This window comes from Apiospora marii (genome assembly GCF_038362585.1).
Source record: "Apiospora marii strain CBS 49790 chromosome Unknown utg000001l_segment0_segment0, whole genome shotgun sequence".
NCBI classification, from domain to species: domain Eukaryota; kingdom Fungi; phylum Ascomycota; class Sordariomycetes; order Amphisphaeriales; family Apiosporaceae; genus Apiospora; species Apiospora marii.
This window is the reverse complement of record NW_027117372.1, coordinates 5,007,746-5,034,161: the sequence shown is the minus strand read 5'-3', so window position 1 is coordinate 5,034,161 and position 26,416 is coordinate 5,007,746. Positions and strand designations below refer to the sequence as shown.

The window sequence follows — 26,416 nt, the reverse complement described above, 5'->3', positions numbered from 1 at the left end:
ATGTAGAAGCCGCCGTTTGCGCCATTGGTTTAACTTAGGACGGTTGCGCATATATTATGTCTTAGATTCATGCAGGCCAGCGTGAGCAAATAGCCGCGTCGGCGGCCACATCAGGGTCCGCAGTTCCCCAGTTCTGTCGCCGGCATGGGTGGAAAATTTTCTTTTCACGATTTTTTTCATCCCGCTGGATCGCGATTTGGTTTCGAGGGCTCCAGGGTTGGCGGCCGCGACGAGGCAGAGGAGGCTATCTCGGGATCGGGAGAAATGACAATAGTTGGGGGACATGGTTCACTGGTTGGTGTTTCTTCCGTACTTGTGCCACTTTGTGGTGCTGCTGTGGTAGGGGTCGAGTTGCTCCACGCAGTGGCATGGGGACGAACGGGCGATGGCACCTCCAACGTCTCTCGTCGCCGCGGTCGAGTATCGCGAATGCCAGTACTGGGCGACTGTGGTTGGGAGTCGCTCTTGGACGTGCGCCCCACCGGCATCGTACTCGAACGTGTCGCCGTACCGGGCGACGGAGGCGGTCGCGATCTCGAGCGCGACAGCGACTGGACTCGACTGGGCGACGCCGAACGGCTGATGGTCGTCGATATACCCATCGCGTCGTAGTCGACCGCCACGCCGACGAAGCTTCCGGCCCTCGACCGCGACCGGGCCAGGGCGAGCGGCGTCCCCTCCTCGTCCGAGTCGTGGGGCTGGTTGTACTGCGACCGGATCTGCTCCAGGTCGGGGTTGCGCACCGCCTCGCCGGGGATCTCGGGGAAATCCATGGCCCGGCCCCTCCTGAACTCGGAGTCGTCGAAGAGGTCGGGCGCGGGGGTGCCCATGTACCGCCCCAGGTCCCCGAAGATCTGCGCGACCTTGCGTCGGCCGCCGGCGTCTGTGGAGCGGGCTTCTTCATCTTCGCTGCCGCCGCCATTGGACATGTATCGATGGAGGTCGGGGGAGGTGGACTGGGCCGACATGATGGGTCGCACTTCTACCATCTCCGGGGAGTCGGTCATGCGCGGGATGGGGCTGTCATGCTCTAAGCGATGGGCGCTTGGGGATTCTCGGCTGTTTCTGGGAGAAGCGTTTGCATGCGCCCCGTCAAGTATGACCGTGTTCTGCCGGTTGTCCAAGCCATGTTGCGATATATTGTCATGACGGTGGATGGTGTCATCGAGGTGACCACCAACAATTCCCGGCTGGGATTGGGTCTGGGGTGGTGGATTCATCCCCAGCACGTACAGCGACCCCAGCGCAGCCAGCACGGTCCCGACAATGGGCGCCCACTGACCGATGCTCGTGACGGGCTCGGTCTGGTAGTTGACCGACTCGCTCCAGAAGTTGAGCTCGCCGATGACCATGATGGTGAGGACGGCCCCGACGAAAACGGGGATCTGCACGACACTCAGGAACTGCCGGATCATTTCGTTGACGTTCTTCATCCCGCCGACGGTGGCGCCGTTGGTGCCCTCGATGACCTCCTGGTTCCGGGCCTGCTGCTGCTCCTCGTCGCTGATGCGGTTGCTGCCGTGGTTGCGCTTGTGGCCGAAGAGCCGCTTCCAGTTGATCTCGAGGATCTTGTTCCACATGGACACCATGGACAGGATGGCCGGGATGCAGCACGCGGCGGCGAGCAGGGTGGCGGCGCCGAAAGTGAGCCGCTGGGGCGCCGGGATGATGAAGATCTCGTTGGTGGAGCCTTGGCGCAGCGACGACCAGGGCCCGTCGTCGACCGAACACGGGATGTTGCGGCAGACATTGGGTGTCTCGTAGGGGAAAGCCGGGTTCGTCGCCGGCGAGATGACGTTTCCGTCTCCGTCTTGGGTGCACTCAATCGGCTCCAGCCGGTAGAACTCGACAGTCAGGCTCAACAAGCCTTGGGATGGCGGGTCAGTTGCGATTGAACCCTTCACATGCTTTTGGGGCTAGTATGGGGAACTCACCGGCAAAGATCAAGGCCGTCCACAAGAAGATGAGATTGCGGGCCGGGTCGTAGAAGTACGTCTTGGACCAGCGGACGGTGACGGGCGCAGCCAGAATCCCGATGGTGCACAGCTGGAAGGCCCCGTACACATCCATATCCACCGCGCCTAGTCTCAGGCTGTTAGCGATCAACATGCCAATCCAACAAGCGGAGCTCCAGGACTGACCATTGTTGTGCATGGCTGCTAGCACGATACCGTGGAATGCCGCGATGGCGGGGAACAGGAGGCCGGCCGCCAGACAGGCATTCCTGAGCCACTCCGACTTGCGCGCAAGGATGCAGGCAGCTACGAGGGCGTAGTATCTACGGAAACGGGACGAACTGGTGAGTAAGGATTCTTGGCGGTTGTCGTTTTGACTCGGCGCGGGCTCTGCGATAATGGCTATCTAACTTTGCGGGAGTTGGGACGAACGCGTACGCAGGGGGGTAGCGTTGCAGCAGGAGTAGGGCTGATCATTTGTGGGTAGATGGAGGATGGATCGAGCACTTGGCGAAGCCAATCGTGAACTACGCCGATGCCCAGGAAGCTTAGGTACATAGCCTCGGCTTGGCTTCATATATGTGTATGTATGCACGACATGTGTAATCGATATATAACTTACAGATATCGCGACCCTGGACCATACTGGCCTGATACCGGCCAGGCGCAGATGACCTCCCAGGGAGGAAGAGTAGCGTTAGCTGGTGTTGAATTGGACAGTGTCAAATTGCTTATTGATGCGCGATCGCCGACAGGAACCACGGGCGACATGACGTGATGAGATCAACGGGCGCTTCTCCTTGCCCACCGCCGATTAGGGTTATTGTTGAAGATGAAGAAGGTTGAGAGCATGCGGCAATGCGACGATGAAGTAAGTCACGGTTGGTGTTTCCTGCTACTCTAGGTTGAGCTATTGGTTATGTAGGTAGCGCACTCAGGAACAGAGCCGCATCCACGAGATTGAAGAGGCAGGCAAGCAGACAATTGGGAAAGCAGGCACGTGAACTCCTCTCCTCAGCCGCATCATGGAGTCGGACATGGCTAGTTGGGCAATCGCTGGGCGCAATGGCGGTGGTTGGGTCAGAAGCCGGGGACTCGGTGAGGTGAGCAAGCCGTTTGAGGAAATCATGATCTCCGTGTCAGCTTTCAACGCCTCCCAGGTGATGGATCTGCGTGTGTAACATGGCTAGTCCAGCAGGCGTCGCTGGAAGTGGCAGTATGAAGTGAGGGAAACGGGTGGGGACAGCGGGCAGAGGGTCAACGGGCGTATGAGATGAGCGATAGTAAACGAAAAGGTGAGAGGGGTTGAGCTGAGCATGCGGCACCCGTCGCTATCGGCTGCAGGGCAATACGTCGTATTCCATCTATTGACATGACACAAACTGACGTCGGCCGGCACAGCAGACCAGTCATGATGAGAATAGGATGAGCGGTGTCGAGCTGTCGGCACACGCAATGCAGCCACCTAATCTGAGTGCGTCGAATAGATTCGCGGGCGAGAAAATGATGCTGCCTGGCCGGGCTCGGTATCACTTTGGGCATCGGCCGTGACTGCGAGTTGGCTACTCAAACAAAAACCGGGAATCTCACCACGTTGCCAAGTTCCTTACTCTGTCCCCAGTGTTGGTTAGGTTTCTTCCTCGCAATCAAGCGTCGAATTTGCAGGCCATAGACTGGTCTGGCCCCTTGATGCCACTTGATCTCCATTGCCAATCCATGTCATCCCGTCTCTGCCCTCTGGGAGTCTTGGTTGCTTGGCTGCTTGCGGTTTCCTAGGGCCCCGGCCAGGCACCTGTTCCCACTAACCTTAAAGGCGGCCCAGGGCCGTGGGTTTTGACTTTCCGGGGGTCCAACAGGGGTCTAGCAGTGGACGTTAGCGGCTAAGGTCCCCAGAATGAATGCGACACCCCGCGAAAACCATTTTGGAACCAAACCCTTCCACGACTCAACTGACAAACCTGATGCCGAGGCTGCTGTGACACGACACACCACCGTCAACGGTTGGTGGATCTTTCCCGACAGCGATTCTGCAATGGACCGTCAGCAAAACCCCCCGAAGCTGTCACTTTTATCTCTCCTACGTCGCCTCGCTTGAGCAGATTGCCGTTGAATCGTGTGTCTCTCGGTCTGCTAGTGAAGCTTGTGTTATCGTCGTGCTCGTCGGCCCAAGGTCAGGCTACCCTTCGGATCCCGCCGCTTTCGTCGACGTCACGTACTCCTCATGTATATTTCTTCTCCTGAAGTATATGCATGTACCCTACAGCCAGACCGTGTGCGCAATCGACTTCTCACCCACTTGACCAAATGCGAAGCATCGCGGACCAAGCGCAAACAAGAAAAATGGCCACCCCACTCGAGTGCGCCGGATGCCCTTCCGATCAACGCGGCACCTGAAGGTTAACGGCCTGGATTCCACTTTGTAAAGGCTAACCGGACGATTGGAAACGTCTAACCAGACCTTGTGCCGTCCCTACTGCTGACTGATACTCGCAAGAAGCAAGTCTCTGCCTGGTGTTGCGTCAACGGTCACCATATCTCGTCTCACGTAAGGTTGGCGCGATTGGCGATCGCCCTGCTCTGCTCCAGTCACAGTCCGTCGAGAATGGCTGTGTCGTTGGACACACAGTAGATTCATGGCCACTAGCCAGCCTGCCTGCAAGCGGCATCTCATTGGGAAGTCGGGAAATCTGGGCAAACGCGCCAAATCCCGTCATCCTTGAAGGTAAGCCAGTAGAGGCAGATCACCTAGAGCATCGGCGCGCCTGACCCCGACCATGCAGTATCGTCCATTCAGGTGGATTGATAAAAAGCCACCATGCCACCATCGAATATACCCGAAAGGCTGGCTGGGCAACTTCCAGAGGCGGGCTACAATACCTCCTCACCTCCAACATTCCAACCACGTGGGACCACCAGTTTGCTCTCGAAAGCACCCGGCACCAGCCTTCTGCCATCCAATCGGCCCATTGGCACCACCACACACTGGCGTGAAAGCTCTTCAGGAAAAGGGCTGAGATAACTCTGGCAGCAGAGCCTCTCGCTTCTTCGGTCGCCTACTCCGATTGAAGGAGCACGTAGCTTACTTACATAGACTCCGCCCCGCCGGTATCTGAACAAGTCGTATCTGCTCACATCTTGCGATCATCGCCGTCAGCACTATATCGGCCACTACATATAACGGTCACTTGCCCAGCAAGCTTACTTCGAAGCTCTCACTGTCCGACTTCGCTCGCCTCCTCAAGTGATTGATATACCAGCCACTAGTGATCCATGTTCGTTCGTCCACCATGGTGCTTACCATTGAACAAGTCGACCTCGACACCAGCAAGATTCGGGAATGGAGGTCCGTCGTCACCCTCATCGTCTTCATCATCACCAGTGAGTACTAGCAGTTACCAATTCAATCTTCTTCTTCCCGTCTGTCTTGCTCATATGGTTTCGTGTGCCAAGATGTGGTCGTCTTGTTCCCTTTTCCCATCCCGCTCTACTTTCCTCGGCTGCTCGTCGATGGCTTCTTCAATACGCTCGCTTTCCTGCGGGTGATAGCGCCCCGGCCAAAACCGACAGGTGCTTCAGCATCAACAAGATGGGTGCGGACGGAGTTCCCCCTGAACTTCGTCACGGCCCCGCTGATTGCGGACCTGTTCCTGCTCGCCATCCTCGCTATCGGCCGGTCCGAGGTGTACGGCGGGACTATCTACTCGGACAACATCGAGCCGATTGACATCATGGTCTTCTTCATCACGCTGGCGTACATTGCCATCTCCATCGACGCCTCGGGCCTGATCCGCTTCCTGGCCTTCAAGGTGCTGCAGAAGGGCGGTGAGGTCGGCCACAAGCTGTTCTTCTACCTCTACCTCTTCTTCTTTGGCCTGGGCAGCTTCGTCGGCAACGACCCCATCATTCTGAGCGGGACGGCCTTCCTGGCGTACATGACGCGGGTCTCGAGCAACATCATCCACCCGCGCGCCTGGATTCACACCCAGTTCGCCATCGCCAACATCGCCTCGGCCACGCTGGTGTCCTCCAACCCCACCAACCTGGTGCTTGCGGGCGCCTTTAACATCAAGTTCATCATCTACACGGCCAACATGATCTTGCCCGTTTTTGTCACTGCTCTTGTCCTATTCCCATTCTTGCTCTACATCATCTTCGCCGACGAATCCCTCATCCCGCTCTCCATCGAGATGCACAAGCTGTCGAAGGAGGCGCAGGCGCGGAAGCCGGTCAATCCCAACATCCCCCACGCCCGCGGCACCGCCGAGGAGGACGAGAAGAACCAACAGGTGGGCGACGACACCACCAAGCTGCTGTCGCTCGAGGAGATCATGAACCCGTTCCTGGACAAGAGGGGCGCGACCGTGGGCGGCATCATCATGGCATTGACGCTGGCTTGTATTCTTATCATCAATGCCATCAAGCAGGTCATTGGCGACCAGCCCGTCTTCTACGTGACGCTGCCGGCCGCCTTCCTCATGTTCTGCTGGGACCTGTCGCAGGGCTGGCTCCACCGGGGCGAGACGCGCGAGATTGCACAGCAGGGGCGGCGGGAAGTGCAGTACGCCCGGGCCGAGCGGGCGATCCGGGAACAGGAGGAAGTCCTGAGGAGGGATTCCGCTTTGGGGTCCGACGATGCGTTGACGACCACCCCGCAAGAAGAGAGGCCACGGTCGCTAAGCGAGAAGAGCGACAGGAGCGCGCAGAACGACAGTTCCAGCATGACCATCGAACGCTGCACCACGGCGATGCCGACCAGTGCGTCCAGTGAGGCGGAGAGCGAGCCGAAACGGTCGTCCTCGGAGGAGAGGCGCATCCGGGACATCGAGGGCCGGATCTCGCGCGAGCTGGAGCTGCAGCAGCGGCAGGGGCCCGCCACGCTCGTCTCGGTCTTCGTCAGGGCCCGGACGTGGATGCAGGAGACGTTCCCCACGGTCACGGCGGTCGCGACGCACCTGCCCGTGGCGCTGGTGCCCTTCGCGCTGGCCATGTTCGTGCTGGTGCAGGCCTTGGTGACCAAGGGCTGGGTGGCCGTCTTTGCCTACGGATGGGACCACTGGGTCATCAAGACGGGGACGGTGGGGGCGATTGGCGGCATGGCCTTTTTGTCGGTCATCCTCTGCAATGTGAGTTCACCAGTGTCTAGCTCTATGATTCTCGAGATCTCTGATATTTATTCGCTGTTGATCAGTTCGCGGGCACCAACATCGGCACCACCATCCTGCTCTGCCGCGTCATCCAGTCGTGGATGGCGATCCGCGACCAGCCCGGCGCCGCCTTCATCTCGGACCGGACGTTCTGGGCGACCGTGTACAGCATGGCGCTGGGCGTCAACTACGGCGCTTTTAGCATCGCCTTCAGCGGCTCGCTGGCCGGGCTGCTGTGGCGCGACATCCTGGCGCGCAAGCACATCCGCGTCCGCGAGGTCGAGTTTATGCGCGTCAACCTGCCCATCATCGCCATTGCCATGGTGGTCGGGTGCCTGATCCTCGTAGGCGAGGTGTACGTTATGCGGCACGACAATGTGCCGTACCATATCGATGGGGTGCATTAGGCGTGGTGTTCCTGGTAGGGTTCAATTGTCGCGACAAAGCTGGCCGAGTGCTGAGGTCATCCTTTGGGTCTGAGAGGGGTCAGGTTGCTACTATTCCTTTCAAGGCCCTTCTACTCAGCTTCGGCCTTTATCGGCAACAATGTGTTTTGACCTCCCTTTGCCGTTTTGCTACTATTGTTCACCGTAGACACAAAGAGGACCTGTCGCTCTCCTGCATATAAGACCAGCCGCCACTTCCAAAGCGATAGAGCATCCAAGCAGCACCATCTCTTACCTCTCTCCGCAAACAACACCAACCCATTTGAGACCTCACTATCATCTTCACCCACCAAAACCAAACATGGCCGCCGTGATCGACTACCTCTTCCCCAAAGGGCCCGACTTCACCTGGCACCGCCCCGGCGCCTTCGACCGGGCCTACGGCCGGACCTGGGGCCAGGGCATCGACGCCAACCTGCCCGAGCGCGCCGAGATCAACGCGGCGCTCCAGTACATCGTCGAGCACCCCGAGGTCGAGCGCGCGTGGGACGACTACGTCGTCGACTTCCTGCTCGCGCCCCGGAGCCCCGGCAACAAGACGGCCGCCTTCCCGCCCTTCCACGAGGTCGAGGGCTTTCTGAACTTCCTGATCGAGCACGAGGCGCTGCAGGACTTCATGCACCTCGGCAAGGACGACGCGCTGGAAGACAAGGGCCAGTGGGACCACAAGGCCCACGTCGCCGCCTTCGTCTTCCGGCTGCTGCGCCAGCGCATGCGCGACGAGAAGCTGCAGGGGCTCCCGGCGTGGCGGACGGGCCACTTTTGGTGCGCGGCGCACGTGCTCTGGGAGCTGCTGCACTGGAGGCACACCGAGTGGCAGCGCACGTACATTGCCGAGCACGAGGGGTCCAAGAAGAAGAAGAAGCCCGCGTTGGCCATGTACGCCGCCGTTGCGCCCGGAGTGGGACTGCAGTCGTATGCGCCCAAGAGCCTTTGGGGTCGGATTGGGCAGGTCTTGTTCCGGACGGTGTAGGTGGGATAAGACAACGTCGTTTTGCTACTGATTTTAGTCAGACACTCGGTACAGAGCATGAGGTAGGTATTAGGGGCAGTTGAGCCCGGCAACATATACGAGCGTCTTCAATAAATGGACCTTTCCACTCGCATGCTTACTCTAGTCTTGGTCTTTGTGATTGATAGTCTCGTAATGAATCGATTAGATTTTCTAAGTATACTGTAGCCGTGATTACCTCCTCTATTCTTTGTCTACTCTACATTCAAGCAGGTACCGTCTCGTTCCGCGTCAAAGCCACCGAGCCCGGCTTGTCCAGCGGCGTCTCCATCGCCCCCATCATCGGCGCAAACATGTCGCAGTTGGCCCTCTGCGTGTCGTTCATGCTCTCCATGCCCATGCCGGCCCCGGTCTCGAACCGCAGCCGCTCGCGCCCACGGACGGTCCAGGGCTTCCACTCGGGCGACCCCGCCAGGCGCGCCGGGTTGGGGTCCCGCGTCTTGACGAAGCTGGCCCAGTACGCCATGGTGACGGGCACGATGGGGGCGTTGCTGGTGCGGTAGCTTTTCGGCGGCGCCCCGTCCGTGTTGTCGGGCCCGAAGACGCCGTTGAGCTCGACGGTGTGGTACGCCCCGAACCCGAGCGCGTCCTGCTCGGGGTCCCGCACGGCGTAGCGGTAGCTGTAGGTCGGGACGCCGGCGCGCGCGAGGCCGTCGGCGAGGGCGGCCGTGATGCAGGTCGAGCGGAAGTCGCCGTGCGCGTTGGCCAGCGGGCGCCACAGCCTGCCCGCGCCCGCGAACACGGGCTGCGGCGCGTCGAGGTACAGCTTCTGGATCAGGTCCAGCGAGCCGTTGCTCAGGGCCCCGCTGGCTTGGTTGTTGATGTAGGTGCGCGCGGCGGCCATGGTGTCGGTGTCCTGGGGCACGTTCTTGGTGCCCTCGTCGCCGCAGGCGCCGGTGATGGTGGGGACTTTGAGGAACTGGCCGCGCTGGTAGGCGTCGAGCATGGAGGTCTTGACGAGGTCGCCGTCGAAGTGGGGGTTGAACTGGCACTGCTCCGTCTGCAGGGCCGACGCGTTCAGGCCGCGCAGGCAGGCGAGGGAGTCGGCCGTGGTTGAGCACCCCGTGGCGTTGGTGAGGCAGTCGTACTGCTCCTGCCCCTGCTCCAGCGTGCGCAGCGTCGCCACCGACGCCGACTCGAGGATGATGCCCTTGAACAATCCCGGGTCCTTGTCCGCGAACGCTGGGAGCAGCATGGCGACGGCCGTGGCGCCGGCCGAGTCGCCCCCCGCGACGACCTGGTCCGGGTCGCCGCCGAACTGGGCAATGTACTGTTTGGTCCACTTGAGACCCTGAATCATGTCCTTGAGCCCGTTGTTCAGGCTCCTCCCGGCTTGTACCTCCTTGCTCTGGGCGAAGCCGAAGGGCCCGACACGGTAGTTGATCTGGACGACGACGATGTCCCCGAAGACGGCGAGGTCGCTGCCGTTGAAGTTGGCGTTGGAGTTGGACTGGAAGCCGCCGCCCTGGACAAAGTACAGCACGGGCCGCTTGTTGTCGGCCGAGGCTGTCGCGTTGCTGGGCGCGAAGACGTTGAGGTACAGGCAGTCCTCGGCCACGGTGAAGCGCTTGTTGGGCTTCATGGTGAAATCAGATGCGCTGCGGGGCAAGCATATGGGCCGGAACTGGGTCGCGTCGACGACCTCGCCCGCCAGCCCGCCGGGCGGGTCCACGGGCGCCGCGAACCGCAGCGCGCCGGTGGGAGAGGCGGCGTAGCGGACGCCGAGCCACTGCGTGGCGCCATTCTCGAGCGCCGTGCCTTGCAGTTTCGTGTACTGGAGGTCGACGAGGGGGTCGACGGCGGCGGCGAGGCCGGCGAGGAACGGAAGGAGGAGATGGCGAAGCAACAACATTGCGACGAAGACGAGATAAACGAGGGGTGGTACGCACGGCTTCGATCAGCGAGCAGAGAAAGTGTTGGGGATGGAAAGGAAAAACATGTTTTGGGCAATTGGGCTTTGCATGGCGTTTTAAGGGTGTAGAAAGTCGTGTTACCCCTGAATCATTGCTCGCATGATCCTGTAAGATCACTTGGTGGTGTTTTCGCTGTCGGCAGCGGAATAGAGTTCGGTTCTGCCGGACTTGGCAGCACCCTTTCATTAGGCGCAACCGGGTATATGGCTCATGCGGCGTGGTGTATGCAGTAGCGCAGCAGTGCGACTCGCCATATGGCCAAGCCAGAGTCGTGTGCCGTGTTGCTGACTTGTGGTGTTTCTTACAGAGCCTCGTCCACCATGACCAGACAGTTGTCTAGCAATCTTCAACACCGGCCTGCAACATCTGTACGATTAGTCCGACAGATTTTGGATGGTGTTCAGGCCAGGTCGAGGACGGAAATCGCCGTGCCCGGCAGTTGAGCTAGATCGGTCGAGACAGTGCTCGAGGGCGATCAGATTACTTGATGCAGGGGCCCCCCATGTCGCCCCCTTAGCGGTTTCGTGGAGACCTCCCGCGGGGTCTCATCTCTTGGCACCCTGGCAAGTTCCGAAGCACTTGGCGCTAGAGTAAGTGACCAGGAAGCCCTCGACGGCCAAAGACTTTGGATGAACTGTGTTTTTTTTTTTGAATATGTATTGTGAAGGAAGTATGTATCCCCCTTTTTGTGGCTTGGCTCGGGGTAGTAGTCATCTTTTCGGCATATTCGGCACCGCAGATCAAACTGCGAGATATCCCTGTTTGCTCAAGACCCCGGAGCTTGAGGCTTCGAGAGTGTTGAAAATTCTGATAGGCCTGAAACTCATTTCCTCATCTTCATTCGGGCTCGTGCTCGCCTACGCGCTCGATGTAGGCGCGTCTGTAAACTGTATGTGAACGCCGCCAGGGCATGACCCCAACGGCCCAAGCCGAGCTGTAGAGACTGTCCGGGAACTTTCCAATACCACTACATCGTGTGGCATCCTCGTGTTCTAACTGGGAGAGAGATTTCCCTTGTTGAATGCCACGACACCTGGGAACTGAGGGGGCTCCGGCTCGCTCCGGCTGGTTATGTAGCACTGTCATCTTGGGACGGCATAGCCTACCGCATCCCGGAGCCGGTGCCGGCGTGCCGCACCCTGAACGGGGGACGGCCTTGGCAAAAGTGATATCCCGGGAGCAAGTCACAGCCTAACGTGACGATGGCCTTCTCGTCGACATGGGATAGCTCTGGAAGCACTCACGGCGCATGGGATGTCGCAGCTGTTGGGGCATGTAGATTCCCGATGCGGCGATGCCTGGTCTTGATAGCATGACTCAGGTTGGCCGCTGGGCAAACCACTTGATAACATCTGCCAACTAGGAGAACACCACTCGACAACACCGTAACTTAAAAGAGTCTCAAGTGAGAATGAGGATTGTTGGACCGATGGGAAGTCTCGAGTGGTATGGTGGGATATCCGCGCCTTGTTGTCAGTTTTACTCACATGGCCCTGCTGGGTGGTCAGAGTTCTTTGTGTATCAAGTGAACTTTGAAACCTGATACATATCTTGCAGTATTCTGGTACCGCAGCTGTAGGACTGGTTTGCAGCGAGAATACAACGTATCTGATGACTAAGAGATCCTGTAAGCTACCCTGCTATTTGCATTGCCTTGTCGGCACTCTTGCGGCACCGCCACAATGTGCGTCGTGGTGGACCGTTCGTACGTCAAGTAGTCAAGGTAATAATCTCTAATAAATCCATCCGAGTAGGCCGCACTTGAATGTCGGTACATCTAGGCCAGGCGCGCTGCCACCCGCGGGTCCACAATGGCACAATACTACCGAAGTTCACAGCCAGTTTCTGGGACACCACCCCGTCCACCCGTCAAGCCAAACTCTCCTCGTTGGCTCTCCAGTCACTAATAGGGCAACCTAGCGGAAGAGCCAGGAGACCCGCCTAACTACCGCTAGCAACGCACTTGATCGTCTGTCAGATAGAACTAGTGAAACAGAACCTCAGAACCAGGGGCTTGGTGTAGTCAGTTTCACGCCAGCACTCTTTTCGACTGCATGCGCGAGCTCATCAACATAGCCTCTGATCTCCTCGATACTCTGATGGGGGCTTTTTGAATAGCCAATCGCGTGGGCGGCCGATGCCAAGCCGGCAGCCAACTTGACCCGTCTCACTACACACGTCCCGGGGCCGCTCATGGCCCCGTTGCTACGATGCTTCTTTGGTCGGTGACCGAGTTTTCATGGCGACAACAATGTAGACAATCTTCAAGCTTGGCGACAGTCTTGCAGTAACCAGTTCTCGTGCGAATCAATGCGGTGGTCGTTACCTCTGACACAGCTACTCTTACTCCTGAACACCCTCACTTCCCTCCCATGCTCAGTCGGAAAAGAGCAGAATCTTCGGTAGCGACTCGTGTGCCATCGAAAAGGTTTCACGGGGAAGGCCACCAATGAGAACTGCCGCAGTAGCAATGCCTGAGAAAATGCGCAGGAGTATGTAGTCGCAGCCAGGATTGGATGGAGCCGTGACCGAATGCAGGCGCGAGCGAGTAACCAGGATACACGGGCCGGGGTTGCAAGATTGCAGGCGTGTGACCTGCCAAGGCATTCTGTGTGATCGGCGAATAGCGCCCGGTCTAGAGCAAATTCGCGGAATTTGCCCAAAAACGGGTGGCAGCTCATCTAAATATCTAAAGATGTACTCCGTAAAGCATGCCAATGCCGATTGAGCACCGACCTGACTGCTTGAGGGGCTGGCGGAGAAAAGTGACAGACAGCGACCCGGTGGATTGGGAATGTTCTCAAAACACAGAACGCCAAGCTGGAACGGCCCCGCCAGCCCCTCCAGCCCCTCAGCCCCTCGCTTTTCGGGACTGCGTGCTCTTGGCAACCCCGGAATCCGAATGGCCCGCGGAGACGACGCAGGACTGACTTCCTAGCGATGTGGTATTTTCGTCTCTGGCAGCCAGCTAACACCGGCGGTTCAATGCACATTGACTGGCCGACTTTGTCAGGCGCGCCCCGAGGGAAATGATCGACAGTGCGGTCGTCTCGTCGCAACTCGCGCAAGGAAATCAGGCATAACCCCTCGTCGCATCGAACCACCTCCCCTGGGCTGTGTCTCAGGACAGTTTCCCAGCCCAAGTCATGGGCAAACAAGACTGCGCACCACGACGGGCGCTTTGCATCTGGGCGCTTTGCATCTGGGCGCGTATTCATTGTCCTATTCTTTGTCCATCTCGCTTGCCATTTGCCTTTGAAGCCATCTTGGTTGCCGTCGACAAGGTGCGGCCCGTTGCATTTTGACACCCTGAAATGACGTCGTGACGCGTTACGTGGACGGTGCCTGCCGTAATCATGGGTGCTCGGTGAAGGTGACAGTGGCGTGCTAAGTGCCGAAGGGGGGACCACCGACCACGACGCCCAGAGAGCTTAGCGGAGTGCTTGGTAGGCTCGGTCGAGGGTTAAGCTCATGAGTTCCCTTGGCGAGTCGATCTAGCCTGACTTTGGGCGAATCGCATCTGCAGGCATCAATTGGTTACGGAGTCCACCCCTGTGAGAATCAGGGCGCGTTAGCGGTTTCAATCGTCGGTGGGGTGGGGAGAGCAATAGCCCCGTTTCATCGTCAGCTCTTGTGTGAATACGATTGGACAGTTTCAGCTTCGACACGAGTTGCCTGTTCTCGGGCGTCGTCTCTTCGAGAAGGCGCCAACATCCCGGCAGCAAATCAGCTGAACGAACTGGTTCGTTGACAGCGCAGATCTCGCGCTGGCTCGAATGGGGAACAGCGCATCTCGAGAGGGTGTGGGAGAGAAATCAGACCATCTTCGATCCAACTTTGGATTCGTCCCGTGCCTGCAGGTCTGGCACGGCGGATAAAAGCATGACGCCGTCCCACCTCTCCAACGTCTTTCGAAATCGGACCAACACATGCCTCACGTTCATTTCTCTTCTCGCAGTCTGATCTTTCTTCAACTGCCTCCTACCCAGCCTGGAGCTCGGTGATCTTTCTTTCGTTTCTATTTCTCCATTCACTTACACGAACCAGCTTCTTGCTCTTTGGTCCAACGTAACGTCACTTGTTCGAATCACGCCATATTCCACCACTCCCAAGAAGATGGCCCGTCTACTCGTTTCTCTCATCCTGGCGCTGCAGGTGGCCTCCACTCTCGGCGCGCCCGTCGACATCTCGGGCAGCCTCGCCGCCCGCCAGAACCGAGGCGGCAAAGCCAACGGTGGTGGCGGTGCCGGCGGCGGTGGTGGCAGAGGGGGTGCAGCCGGTGGTGGTGCCGGTGGTGCGCCCAGCGCGGCGGCGGTGCAGAAGGCGGCCAACAACTTCGCCGGAGACGTGTCGGTCGTGTCCAACTCGCTCAACACGCTCATCACGACGACCAACACGGCGCAGCGGACCAAGCTGGCCAAGGCGGGCTTCGACGCCGAGACGGACGAAGACAACCAGCGCTCCGTCCTCTTCGCCGCCGGCAAGAACACGGCCGCCAACGCCCTGATCGTCAAGTTCACCCCCACCGTCCTCGACGGCCTCAAGTCCATCCAGAACAACCCCTCCCAGGCCAACACGGAGCAGCAGGTCAAGACCATGGAGACGGCCAGGTGAGCATGTTTCTTCCTTTTGTCTCTCTACTTTGGTTATGCCTCGGTTCTACTTACTAACCACAATCTGCGTCCCAGAAACGCCAATATCCTGCCCAGTATCACCAAGTTGACGGCATCTGCCTTCCAGGCCGTCGGTGTCAATGCCCAGGCCCAGACCTTCCAACCCACGACGGGGAGTAAATCGGCTGGTGGCGCCGGTAACAACACTGACGGTGGTGCCGGAGCCGGCGGTGCCAAGGCCGGTGGAGGTGCAGGTGGCAAGGGCAATGCCGGGAAGAAGAACAATAAGCGCGTTGACGAGGAGGAGGCCGAGGCCGAGGACGCACACACTACTCAAGAAGAGGAGGACGCGATGGCTGCTTCCTCTGACTAAGCGTACCTCGGGTTGCTGCCGTTGACTCGAACCACGGGTCAAAAAGTTGTCGTTTAAGTGTTTCGGAGTTTTGTATATATTGAGACCCCAGATTGAACCAATATTGCTTCAGTCTACGTATTAACATATTCTTTATTCACTTTCTCGAGTACTTGATCAGTGGTTTCGACTTCCATTGATAACCTTGACATGGAAACAAAGACGAGGAAAAGGCGACAGCATTGATTAATGTCAAGTACCAGCTCTGTGCTAGAATGTTTTCCCCACGAGACTGCTGGTTGATTCCTGCCCGGCTCAACGGGATTCTCGGGGCCTCGGGGATGCTCCTCGTCACGCGAAACGACAGATCCACATCGAGTGGCTGTTTCTATTGTTAGCCACAGGCTCACACAAATGACCTGTTGTTCTTTGTCGCCATTGTTCAGTGCCTAACACAATGAACATTGTTAGAGAGAGAGAGAAAGTTCTACGCAACGACGAGACAAAGACATCTTCAATAGCAATACTATGGCTTTGTTCTCTGGAAGTCGAAAGAGGATGCACTGGCGAGAGTATAAAACACGTCGATGCCGAAGGCCCATGCGCCAGAAATATGCATCACACCACCAAAGGCCCCTGAACCCAAGATTATCCTTTGCTCTATCTCTCTGTCTAAATTTGTCAAAACCCCTTATCGCAAATCACTATGGCAAGTTCGGACAGGACGATGACGCCCTCGACCTCGAGCGGGCCCAAGTCCGACGAGGTCTCTGACCGCCGCCGCTCTGCCCCGCCCCGAAGCAGAAGCAACAAAATCCTGCGCCCCAACAAGGAACTGCCGGACCACACGGCGGAGAAGGTCCGCAAGCTCGCCAAGAAGCGGCTCCCGGACCACGATAAGGTGGCGGCCGAGCTGGCCCCGCTGCTGGGCCTGGGCAAGGGTCTCCTGGCCACCCAGCGCGCCGCCTCCCTCTTCCAGCACCGCGGCTTCCGCGCGGGCGTCGCGGCCTTCGAGGCCAAGTACCTCGACACCGAGGGCCTGAAGGCGCCCCTGCCCGAGTGGCGGCTGGTGTGGCACCTGCTGCGGCCCACCGTCTCGACCGCCTCGCCCCCGCCCCTGGAAAAGGGGGGTGGTCGAGGTGTGGACGCGGCCCGAGTACCCGGACCTGCACACGCTGGGCGGCTGGGACGTCAACTACCACTACGCCCGGTTCGTGGCCCGCGTGCTGGCCACCACCACGACGCGCGAGCGCCGTGACCCCGCTTCGGGCGCCGGCGCCGGATCGCGCTCGCAGCTGATCCACTGGGTCCGGGACGCGGCGCCCGAGGACGCCTGGTGGGCCCTGTTCCACGCGCTGCTGTACCTGCAGCTCGAGACGATGCGCGACCGGTTCCGGCAAGCGCCGCTACGGCACAGGATCATGACAGTGATGTGTCCGTCGTAGGTGTGTTGTCCCAAAACAAGTGAGTGGCACAATGGATGGAATTGAGATTCTATTGATCGGGAGGATTCGGCGTTAACAGTGCGGATTTCATTGGATGATACCCAGGTAGGTCGGAGGCCAGGCGAGGTCATACAGGTACGTACGGCAGCTATTAATAGGTAGTACAATACAAGAAGAGATCCCCGAAGACCTCTTTGCCCACGTGTATTATGTACGACTATCTACCTACTGATCCCTCTCCAACACCGTCCCCCCCTCCCCCATCCGCGCCCGCCACACCACCAGCCCCGGCGCCCCTCCGTCGTCTCCTCCCTCCGCGCCCCCGCCGGCGAGCCTGGGCAGGATCTCGCTGTGCGTGACGACGGCCACGAAGTCGACGCGGCCGAGCAGGTAGCGGCACCAGCGCGCGACGGCCGCCTGCCCCGCGGGGTCGAGGCTGTCGAAGACCTCGTCCACCAGCAGGTAGCGGGCGCGGTGGGCGCCGCGGCCCTGGCCCACGAGGGCCAGCGCGAAGAAGAGGGCCAGGTCGATGCGCTTGCGCTCCCCGCCGCTGCGCTTGGCGTAGGCGAGGGCCGGGGTGACGCCGAGCGAGGTGCTGTCCAGGAGGCGGGAGGCGGGTACGGTGCTTTCTTCCTCCTTCTTTTTCTTCCTGCTGGTGCTCTTCTTCTCCTCCTTTTCGTCGTCGTTGTCATCCTGGTCAGACGAAGACGAAGCAGGGGACCCCTCGTTGACGCCGCCAAGGGTGCTGGCAAAGATGTGTTTGAGCATCCCCTCCGCCGTGTCGCGCGCGTGCCGGGTGTCCTGGTACAGGCTCGCCAGGATCTCCATCGCCACCGTGTTGACCTCGCCCAGGCTCTGCTCGAGCACGTACGCGCGGAAGTTGGTCATGGTCGTCGCCGTCGCGTTTGCCGCGCCCTGAGAAGAGGCGGTGGCGGTGGACGACCGCGGCTTGTTGAAGGCGGCGTCCCAGAACGCAAAGAGCTCGCGCGCCTGGTCCCGCTTCTCGGCCGCCGCGCCCAGAGCCGCATACTTGGTAGCCAGATCGCCGCGGGACGCCTGCTCGGCCGCGGTCCGCTGGCTGTAGACGGCGGCCACCTCGCGCTTGCTCTCTCGGTTCCGCTGTAGCTCCGATATCATCGCCTCGTACATCCTATCCGACTTGGCTTTCTCGGCCTCTTGTTCCCGTTTTCGTCGAAGATCCTCGTCCCGCTGCCGCTGGTGCTTGGCCTGCTTCTTGACCCATTCTTCCTTTTGCGCCGTGAGCTCGTTGAGCTGGCTCGTAGAGTCAGTATATCGCTCGCGGAAGACCCGGACTTCGTCCGCCGTGATGCGGTCGGCCCGGTGAACACGCCGCTTGGGGATACCGAAGCGCTTTGCTACCGTCTTGGCCGCTTTTCGCCACTTGATGTTGGCCATGTCGTAATTTCGGTGTGCGTCGGTTGTCTTGGCTAGTAAGTGTTGGTAAGTCGCATGCCAGGGCTTCAATGCCTGGTTGGTGTTCCTCGTGCGACTTTCCAGCATCCCAAGCCCCCTTTCCAGTACCTCCACAGGCTTTAACAAGCACTGGACCAGGTACGAGACATACCAAGACCAAGCTGTGTGGTGGGCACTCTCGTAAACCCTCGTCTTCGTGTGCTTCAGAAAGGGCTGCAACCGTTTCCTAACACTGCCCAAGGTAGTGCCCCACCAGCTAGCCCCAGGCCTAAGAAGTCTGTGTCTTTCAACGGCAACTTCTGCCTCGAAGATTTGGAGCTCTGCTTTTTTTTGAGCTCGCTCATGGACGAGTCTTTCCCGGCGGAACGCAGTAACAATGTCGGTCTCTCCAATCGTCGGCTTGATGGTGTGCAGATAGTGGCGCACAACCTTGATCCGCTCTTCCAGATCGTGTAGCCTTCTCTCATTGTACGAGCCCACTTCCGGATCCGCTTCATTTCTAGCAAGCACACTTCGCTCTTGTTCCTTTCGCGGCTCTTGCTCAAGTCGAGTCGCTTGTGCCTTCTCCATGGTCTTCGTGATTTTGGCAATCTGAAGTAAGGCTGCACTATGCTCTCCCTTCAAACTCTTGATCGTGCCGTCAATGTGATCCATCACCTGCCACAGCCCCTTCTGTTTGGTCTGCAGCTCGGCTTGCTCCGCGTCGATCTCCCGAATCATCTGCCTGGTCAAGTCCCTCTGCGCTTCGAGACGACCAAGCCCCAGCATGGACTCGATCAAGTCGCGCCGCTGCAAGGCCGTCGAGCTCAGAAAGCCAACCGCACTCTCCGGTCCCAGGATGACGGTCCGGACGTACGTGTCGTAGTCGGTGCCCAGGAGGTCCTCGATGGCCTCCTGGGTCGAGCGGGCGTCGCCCTTCTCGTACTGGAGTTGGGGCACGCCGTGCAAAGAGACCACCACCCGGTTGCCGTGTTCCTTGTGCTTTCGGTATCTGGTGATGCTGTACCCGTTCGCGAACGTCAGCGTGACTTCGCACCCGCGGCCAGTCGCATCGTTCACGACATCATTGACGGCCAGCCCGGCCCGGACACAGCGCCCAAACTGGCACCAGACGATGGCCTCCAAGAGCGTACTCTTGCCCGAACCGTTGGCTCCCGTGATGAAGGTGAGAGCGTGCGGGAGCTCGTGGAAGTCGATCGCCAGCGTTTCTCGCACGCCCAGGAAATTGGTGAGGGAAAGCGAGTGCAATTTGGCGACAAAGATGCGGGACATGCCAGGCTCAGCGCGGTGCTGGACAGAGGAGACGTTGTTGGACTCCCGGGCAGACTGAGAGACGTCGAGAATGTCGGTATAGCTCAGCTTACTACCGTTGCTGTTCTCCGGACCGGAGGCCTTCTTGACCAGACAGCGGCCAACATGAATCAGCTCCGCGCGACGGTCCTCTAGTGGTTTGGGTAGTTGGAGGTTGGCAGAGTATGCTTCCAGAAGTTGGGCGAAATCGAGGGGTTGAAACTCTTCGCTGGGAGTCTCCTGAGGTGCCGCGTCCTTTTTCGGCGGTGGCGTTTTGAGTTGCGTTTCTGCTCTTGCCTCGACCCGTGCATCTCCCGGAGAGGCAGTCGCTCCTAATCCATGAGGAATCATCGGGCCCCCGGCTTGCTGGTGCGAGGCGCGGATAGGGTTCCAGTTCCGCACGCCGCGGGCTCCCAGTAGCAGCAGCTTGTCGCGAGCCACGACGTGCTGCACCTGTGTCCGTTCGCCCAGAAGCATGACGTGTTTATCCGCAACCGCGGCGGCGTCGACACGGTCCCGAAGTACATCGTGCAGGTCGGCCGTGACGAACCCGACCGCGTGGGGATTGACGAGGAGCTCCTGGTCCAGCGTCTCCGGGTCGAGCAGGGTGACGCCGCGCTGGGTGTCGTAGAGGTCGGCCCACGTCATCTGGAGAGGCGCGCCGAGATACGTCACGCTGCCTGGCAGACGACCCGCCTCGTCCTCGGCCGGAAGCTTGTCTTGGGGCGACTGCACGATGGTCTGGCGAGAGTGGAAGTGCCCGGTAAACGTCCGGGCCAGGGTGCGGAACTCGCCGGGGCCGGTCAGCCCCTTGTATGCCGGACACGGTCTCCTCTCCCCTGTCACTTGGTCGACGGCGTAGCGCTGCAGGACCGCCTTGTGGATGGCCAGGTGGGCGAACGCCACCGTCTCCGCCGCATCTTGGGCGGGCAGGCCGGCGACTGCCGCGGTAAGCTCCCGCTGGTCCTCGCGGAAAGGCAAGACGAGCACGCGTCGCCCGTCCCATATCTGCTGCGATACGGCGGAATGAAGGGTGATGTGCTTGGACAGCCGGCGCATGTCCAGCGCATCCAGGGCGGTCGTCGTGTACTCGCGTTTGTAGGCGAGGTCATGGTTGCCGAGAATGACGTTGAGGTGGGGGACCTGGTCGCTCAATTGCCCCAGGAAGCGGTAGCAGGCCGACAGCACGTGCGTGGGCTGCGTGGTGCGCGAAGTGAGCAGGTCGCCGCAGATGATGGCCCGTTGGATGTTGTAGCGCTGCGGCAGCGAGGCGATCCACTGCGACGTCTGCACCACGCGGTCCAGGTCATGCACCTTGAAGTGGACGTCGCTCAGTACAAGCCATCGTGCCTTGGACGCCAATTGGCCGGCGGGCATAATGCGATTCCCTGCCAGTTTTTACCCGACCGCGCGCATCGAATTGCCTGGTCGACCGTCATTCATGGGTGGTGCTTTGCCTGTGTTCATATTGGATGGCCATATGGAGATAATCGCGTTTGAATTTTTTTAACGGGTTAACTGGCCCGGATCCCTTACGTCAGTCATTTTCCATTTTGGCCACCTAGAACTTTCCAACTACATGCAGTATCGTTATATTAACATATGTAGGTATCAACCGCGTCTGGTTCAATTGAAGAGGTCGATACTAATTGTCGCGACGACTTTGCAGCGCTGGACCGAATGCAGGCCAGAATTGCAATGCCCGCAGGCCTTGTACCACCTTTGGTGGCCCCAGTCAGTGAGGAGCAGTGCCGTACAGGGGCGTGCTGCTGGGGAGGAATTTGCGACGATCTGATTGGTGGTTCAGGGTTGCAATTGATGTGCAGCAAAGCAACCAACAACCAACAACCACCGTAGCAATACGCCTTTATGTACGTCAGTAATTAATTCCTGCCATGTTTCATTCAATGTTGAAACTCATTCCTCGTAAATCTCGCATTTGGAACATAAGTATTGAATAATCCTCATGGATATCTTCATCGTTGCCTCCCCTGTGGCCTCCTGGGCTGCTTGCGGTATTCTGGTCTATGTAAGTCTCCAGTTTGACTCCTCGAGTGCAAGTTAACCGATGCGTCATACTAGTTCCTCCTTTTAGTGACATATTGTTTCTTCCTTCACCCCCTCAGCAAGTATCCCGGACCAGCCGTCGCCAAGCTGTCGGATGTCTATGCCGGCCTTTACACCCTGTGCGGTTGCCTCCATCTAAGGACGTATCTCGATCTTCTCGAGTATGGCCCCGTACTTCGCGCGGGCCCCAACAAGCTCGTCTTCAAATCAGCCGAGGCCCTACAAGGTGGGTAGTCTAACAGAGTGCACGCGATGGCCTACCGGACTGACAGCTGCTCAAGATATTTATAACAATCAGCGCGTCACCAAGTCCCACGTATACCAGCTCGCCCTCATCGCCGGCAAGATCAACCTGTTCAACGTCATCGCCAAGCGCCACCACCGCGAAAAGCGCAGGCTCATCGGCCATGCCATCAACGACAAGGCCATCCGCGCCTTTGAGCCCACGCTCATAGACCAGGTCGACGAGTTCATCCGCCAGCTCTTGCAAGCATCGCAGCAGTCTGGTAACCCCGTGGACATGTCGAAGCGCTCCAAACTGCTGGGCACGGACATCGTCGGGCACCTGGCCTTTGGCTACCCCCTGAACATGCAGACCAAGGAAGAAAACCGTTTCCTGATCGACGGGATGAAGTTGGGCGCGTACCAGTACAACGCCTTCATGCAGTGGCCCTTGCTCAAGAAGACGGGCATCCATCGCCTCTTCGTGTTTCTGGGCAGGAAGCAGCGAGGGCTGTACTTGCAGAAGATCCAGACCATGATCCGCGAACGCCTCGCTCAGGGCAAGCATGCCAAGCAGGACCTCTTCTCCTTCACCGCGGACTACCTCGCCAACCCAGAGAATGGGATCGATACCAATCAGCTCTTCTCCGAGGCTTTGTTCTTTTTCCCAGCCGGTATGCTTTCCCATTCCTCTTGCTTAACGGTCACCTATGAATTCAGACGACGTGGGCTGACCTTGAAACAAGCGGGTGATACCACCTCTACGGCCATTTCCGCCCTGTTCTTCTATCTATCTCGGTACCCGGAAGTGTACAAGAAACTGGCCCAGGAGATCCGGTCTACTTTCCAGAGCAATGCGGACATCCGCAACGGACCCCAGCTGGCCGGGTGTCGCTACCTGCGCGCCTGCATTGACGAGGCGTTGCGCATGTCGCCCCCGGTGGCCGGCACACTCTGGCGGGAGCCGTATGACGAAGAGCTAGTGAAAGGGCCGTTCGTCGTGGACGGGCACGTGATCCCGCCCGGCACCCAGGTGGGCGTGAGTGTCTATGCCATTCACCACAACGAGGAATACTTTCCCGAGCCGTTCGCCTTCCGACCGGAACGTTGGCTGGAATCGGATGCGGGGACACTATCAAGGATGAACTCGGCGTTCTGTCCGTTTTCACTCGGCTCGCGTGGATGTGCTGGCAAGTCGAGTAAGGAGTCCCAACATCTTGTGCCCCTTTCTGTCTCGGAATGTGCTAACATGTAACTTTTAGTGGCGTATCTGGAGACCGGGCTGGTCCTGGCCAAAACGCTTTGGTTTTTCGACTTTGAAGTTGCGCCGGGAATCTCGGGCAAGTTGGGGGAGGGTACTGCTGCTGGTCAAAACAACGGCCGTGGGCGAGTCGACGAGTTCCAGACCTGGGACAGCTTTGGGTCTACGCATCTGGGTCCCAATCTCGTTTTCCATCCTCGAGGTGAACTGTGGAGAGAGATCGAGACGAAGGCATAGATAGTACACGGAGGTGTGGTCCATAACCATGATCGTGTTGTACAGTGGTAGACCGGTGGTCGACCTTACATCAAATTCTCCTGAACTACTGTCACATTGGTAGGAACTCTGACTCCGATATTCGGCCACGAATGGTCTTGTGCAAGCATAAGATGTGACGACGAATATGCATGCAGCTACTGCATTGCGGCTCCACCCACCCTCTCAAGATTACCAACAGGCCGGGTCGTTGATTTCGGACCAACTTCCATGCTTGCATGTATTATGTGGGCGCATGCGCCACGCGGGGGCAAGATCTACAGATCGAACGATGAGGATGAATCCCTTGCTTCCAACATCCCGTCCACTGTTTCGATGCCCATTCTGGCGTGATGTTGGTTCGCGCCTGGTGACTAGATCGAGCAACAAGCAAACCGATGGTATTTACACCCCTACGTACCCCATTATTTCCCAGTGTACCTTCCCTCAGGCAGGAAAAAGACATGATGGAGCAATCAGCAGCTTACATCGAATCAGTCATCTCAGTGAAGGCATCCCTGGACTTGGGACGCGATGTCTTCACCAACGCCAAGTAAGCATACTCAGTTGCCATGTCCTCGACTCCAAATGAACTATTTGTTGACGTCGTGATTGTTGCGCTTTGGCAGCCCGTTGAATCTCCAAGCCGGCGTGCGATCCCTCCGCGGTTCGATCCTAGTATCCCAAGCAATCTCGGCCGCCAGCGCCACCGTCCCGGACTCCCACCAGGTCACCTCGAGCCAGTCCTCCTTCCTTAACGCCACCAACGCCCACGACAAGCTGGTCTACCGCGTCGAGCGCACCCACGACGGCCGCCGGTTCGCCACGCGTACCGTGCGGGCCGAGCAGAACGGGACCCTGGTCTACCTCGCGACACTTTCTTTCCAAAACTACGGCAGCTCCGCCGCCGCCGCCAAAGAGAACAACGTCCTGAATTACGGGATCCCCATGCCCGACCTAGACGGCGCCCACCCGGACGACGTGGACAAGGACGCCTTCCAGGCCCTGCAGAGCGGCATGGTGGCCAAGGGCGCCTCCATCACTCAGATCAGCGCCGACGACAAGTCGCTCGACTGGCGCCCCCACGCCCTCGACCTGGCCTACGACCCGTCGCAGTTCCGGCTGCGCGGCTGGGTTCGGTCACCGACCCGGCTCTCCACCTCGGTGGGTCCCACGGCGCACCTCGCGGCGTTCGGCTTCCTGTCGGACGAGATGTCGGTCGGGCCCGCCCTGGCGGCCAGCCCCATGCAAGTGGGCCGCGGCTTCCGGAACGTCGCGCTTCTTGCGAGCCTCACCCACAACGTCTCGTTCCACGAGCCGGGGGCGCGCATCGATGACTGGGTCGTGCTGGAGCGCGATACCGCCTGGGGCGCGCACGGGCGGGTGCTTACTTCGCAGCGGATGTGGGATATGCGGACGGGCCGGCTGGTCATGACGGTCTCGCAGGAGGCGCTGATTTTGTTGAAGCCCAGGGCGGCCAAGATGTAGTTGGGTACAATGTCAAGGTAGCAAGCCATAACCCGGTAGTCTACACTTATAAGAAAATGAGAGGCCGGAATTCCACTAATACTGTCTTTTGTGACAAAACGTGTTTCAGACATCCATCGCAACCGAGCACCTGCTGAACTTAACGATCCTGAAGTAAATCCGATCCAGGGCTGTATTCAAACATCGTCAAAGTAATACATTTCCTTGAATAACCAGAAGAACCCTTGGACTCCAATTTGACCGTCATGGCACCAGAAGCCGACGATCCCATAGGGGCTGATGCGTCCCTCCAGGAGCAGCCGACCCATGACGGGAGAGTCCATGGTCACCGTGGCGCGACTCTGGGTAGGACGTATTTGGCCCTCCATGGTGAACTCCCGGGAGTCTTGTGTGCCCGTCCCCGAGATTGACATCCACTCGTCTCCTGCTTCCTGCGGCCGGACCGTGAAGCGGAGGCTGCGTATAAGTCGGGGGAACCTTGCCAAGTGAGCATCCTGCCGAGCCTGTCGCATTGCCAAATCACGGAAGGAATACCCGAAATCATCAAAGGACGAGATGTGCGGGCCCAGAGTGAACTGCCCCAGCCACTCCACCCCTTCGATCTCCTCCCTGCGGCAATACCGGGTATTGGTCCGCCGAAGCCACCGATCCCACCGGCTGTCTTCTCCCTCCTCCCTGCTAGATGCATCGTCAAACGGCAGCGGGAGCTCGGAGACTTCTTGCTCGGATAACCCTTCCGCCCACAATGAAAGTTCGAAGCGAGGAACCTCGATGATCCCCTGGCTCAGAGTGTGGAACAGGAAACCCAGCAGAAAGTAGTGGTGGTGCTCGTCGCGGAGACACTGCTCCGGGTTCCCGTTCCAGTCCCTCGTCAGCCTATTTTGGGCTCGCGCAGCGGCGTTGTGGAACTCTCGATAGCTCAGTTGGTACTCGAAAGGGGCGTCATGGTTGCAGGCCGACACGAAGCAGAATGCTAGTTTCGACAGAGTCTGGCGACGGCAGGTTGTGTAAATGCCGCCCGGTGAGTTCAGCAGTGCCATCACGAGCTTCAAGGCAAGTGGGCGGTGCCTGTTGAAGAAGTGTATATCTAAATTACCACCCGGGGTTTCAGTATTATCACTCAATCTATATCCCGTTGGGAAATGGCAAGGCATAACAAACGTACTGCCAATGACCAGTAGCTCCGGTACACAACGTGCAGACGCTGCCAGGTCTCTTCTCCAGATCTCGTCATCCACCTCGGGGCCGGCCTCGCCACGCGTATGGTAGCGCGGTTTGGGCCTTACGCAGGCGGCTCGGAGCTGTTCCAGTGCTGCGGAATAGCGTGCCCATAGGACAATGTTGGCACCGCTCCGGCTTGCCATGGCCTTGAACTCAGCCTCGGTTATCGGGATCGTGTCGTCTTGGCAAGGTATCGGGATCGGGTCGTCTGGGCCAGGTACCGGGACCCATCGCAACCAGGACCACACTGGGTTAGCCATCCATAATCATCTGACACTTTGGTCCTGAACTCCTGCAT

At 58.9% G+C, this 26,416-nt stretch overlaps 10 protein-coding genes across 10 annotated transcripts; 6 read left to right on the top strand and 4 right to left on the bottom strand.

Moving 5' to 3' along the window:
- Positions 1–176: 176 nt before the first annotated feature.
- Positions 177–2,726, bottom strand: PG985_001651 (uncharacterized protein; the record flags this gene model as incomplete). The annotated part of the gene is made up of 4 exons (XM_066821420.1): positions 177–1,867; positions 1,935–2,081; positions 2,142–2,278; positions 2,578–2,726. The coding sequence occupies 4 exons, from the start codon at positions 2,724–2,726 to the stop codon at positions 177–179; spliced, it is 2,124 nt and encodes a 707-aa protein (XP_066692299.1).
- A 2,516-nt stretch (positions 2,727–5,242) lies between these two features.
- Positions 5,243–7,506, top strand: PG985_001650 (uncharacterized protein; the record flags this gene model as incomplete). Its single annotated transcript, XM_066821419.1, has 3 exons — positions 5,243–5,333; positions 5,406–7,078; positions 7,144–7,506. 3 exons carry the CDS (start codon positions 5,243–5,245, stop codon positions 7,504–7,506), a joined length of 2,127 nt encoding a protein of 708 aa, XP_066692298.1.
- A 340-nt stretch (positions 7,507–7,846) lies between these two features.
- PG985_001649 (uncharacterized protein) lies at positions 7,847–8,518 on the top strand (the record flags this gene model as incomplete). The annotated part of the gene is made up of 1 exon (XM_066821418.1): positions 7,847–8,518. The coding sequence occupies one exon, from the start codon at positions 7,847–7,849 to the stop codon at positions 8,516–8,518; it is 672 nt and encodes a 223-aa protein (XP_066692297.1).
- Positions 8,519–8,762: 244 nt separating this feature from the next.
- PG985_001648 (carboxylesterase) lies at positions 8,763–10,409 on the bottom strand (the record flags this gene model as incomplete). The annotated part of the gene is made up of 1 exon (XM_066821417.1): positions 8,763–10,409. One exon carries the CDS (start codon positions 10,407–10,409, stop codon positions 8,763–8,765), a length of 1,647 nt encoding a protein of 548 aa, XP_066692296.1.
- A 4,177-nt stretch (positions 10,410–14,586) lies between these two features.
- PG985_001647 (uncharacterized protein) lies at positions 14,587–15,456 on the top strand (the record flags this gene model as incomplete). Its single annotated transcript, XM_066821416.1, has 2 exons — positions 14,587–15,080; positions 15,159–15,456. The coding sequence occupies 2 exons, from the start codon at positions 14,587–14,589 to the stop codon at positions 15,454–15,456; spliced, it is 792 nt and encodes a 263-aa protein (XP_066692295.1).
- A 685-nt stretch (positions 15,457–16,141) lies between these two features.
- On the top strand, positions 16,142–16,880 carry PG985_001646 (uncharacterized protein; the record flags this gene model as incomplete). Its single annotated transcript, XM_066821415.1, has 2 exons — positions 16,142–16,528; positions 16,593–16,880. The coding sequence occupies 2 exons, from the start codon at positions 16,142–16,144 to the stop codon at positions 16,878–16,880; spliced, it is 675 nt and encodes a 224-aa protein (XP_066692294.1).
- A 225-nt stretch (positions 16,881–17,105) lies between these two features.
- On the bottom strand, positions 17,106–20,981 carry PG985_001645 (P-loop containing nucleoside triphosphate hydrolase protein; the record flags this gene model as incomplete). Its single annotated transcript, XM_066821414.1, has 1 exon — positions 17,106–20,981. The coding sequence occupies one exon, from the start codon at positions 20,979–20,981 to the stop codon at positions 17,106–17,108; it is 3,876 nt and encodes a 1,291-aa protein (XP_066692293.1).
- A 589-nt stretch (positions 20,982–21,570) lies between these two features.
- Positions 21,571–23,391, top strand: PG985_001644 (cytochrome p450 family protein; the record flags this gene model as incomplete). Its single annotated transcript, XM_066821413.1, has 4 exons — positions 21,571–21,633; positions 21,687–21,897; positions 21,944–23,092; positions 23,156–23,391. 4 exons carry the CDS (start codon positions 21,571–21,573, stop codon positions 23,389–23,391), a joined length of 1,659 nt encoding a protein of 552 aa, XP_066692292.1.
- Positions 23,392–23,876: 485 nt separating this feature from the next.
- On the top strand, positions 23,877–24,897 carry PG985_001643 (uncharacterized protein; the record flags this gene model as incomplete). The annotated part of the gene is made up of 2 exons (XM_066821412.1): positions 23,877–23,962; positions 24,039–24,897. 2 exons carry the CDS (start codon positions 23,877–23,879, stop codon positions 24,895–24,897), a joined length of 945 nt encoding a protein of 314 aa, XP_066692291.1.
- Positions 24,898–25,073: 176 nt separating this feature from the next.
- On the bottom strand, positions 25,074–26,378 carry PG985_001642 (uncharacterized protein; the record flags this gene model as incomplete). Its single annotated transcript, XM_066821411.1, has 1 exon — positions 25,074–26,378. The coding sequence occupies one exon, from the start codon at positions 26,376–26,378 to the stop codon at positions 25,074–25,076; it is 1,305 nt and encodes a 434-aa protein (XP_066692290.1).
- Between the last annotated feature and the right edge of the window lie 38 nt (positions 26,379–26,416).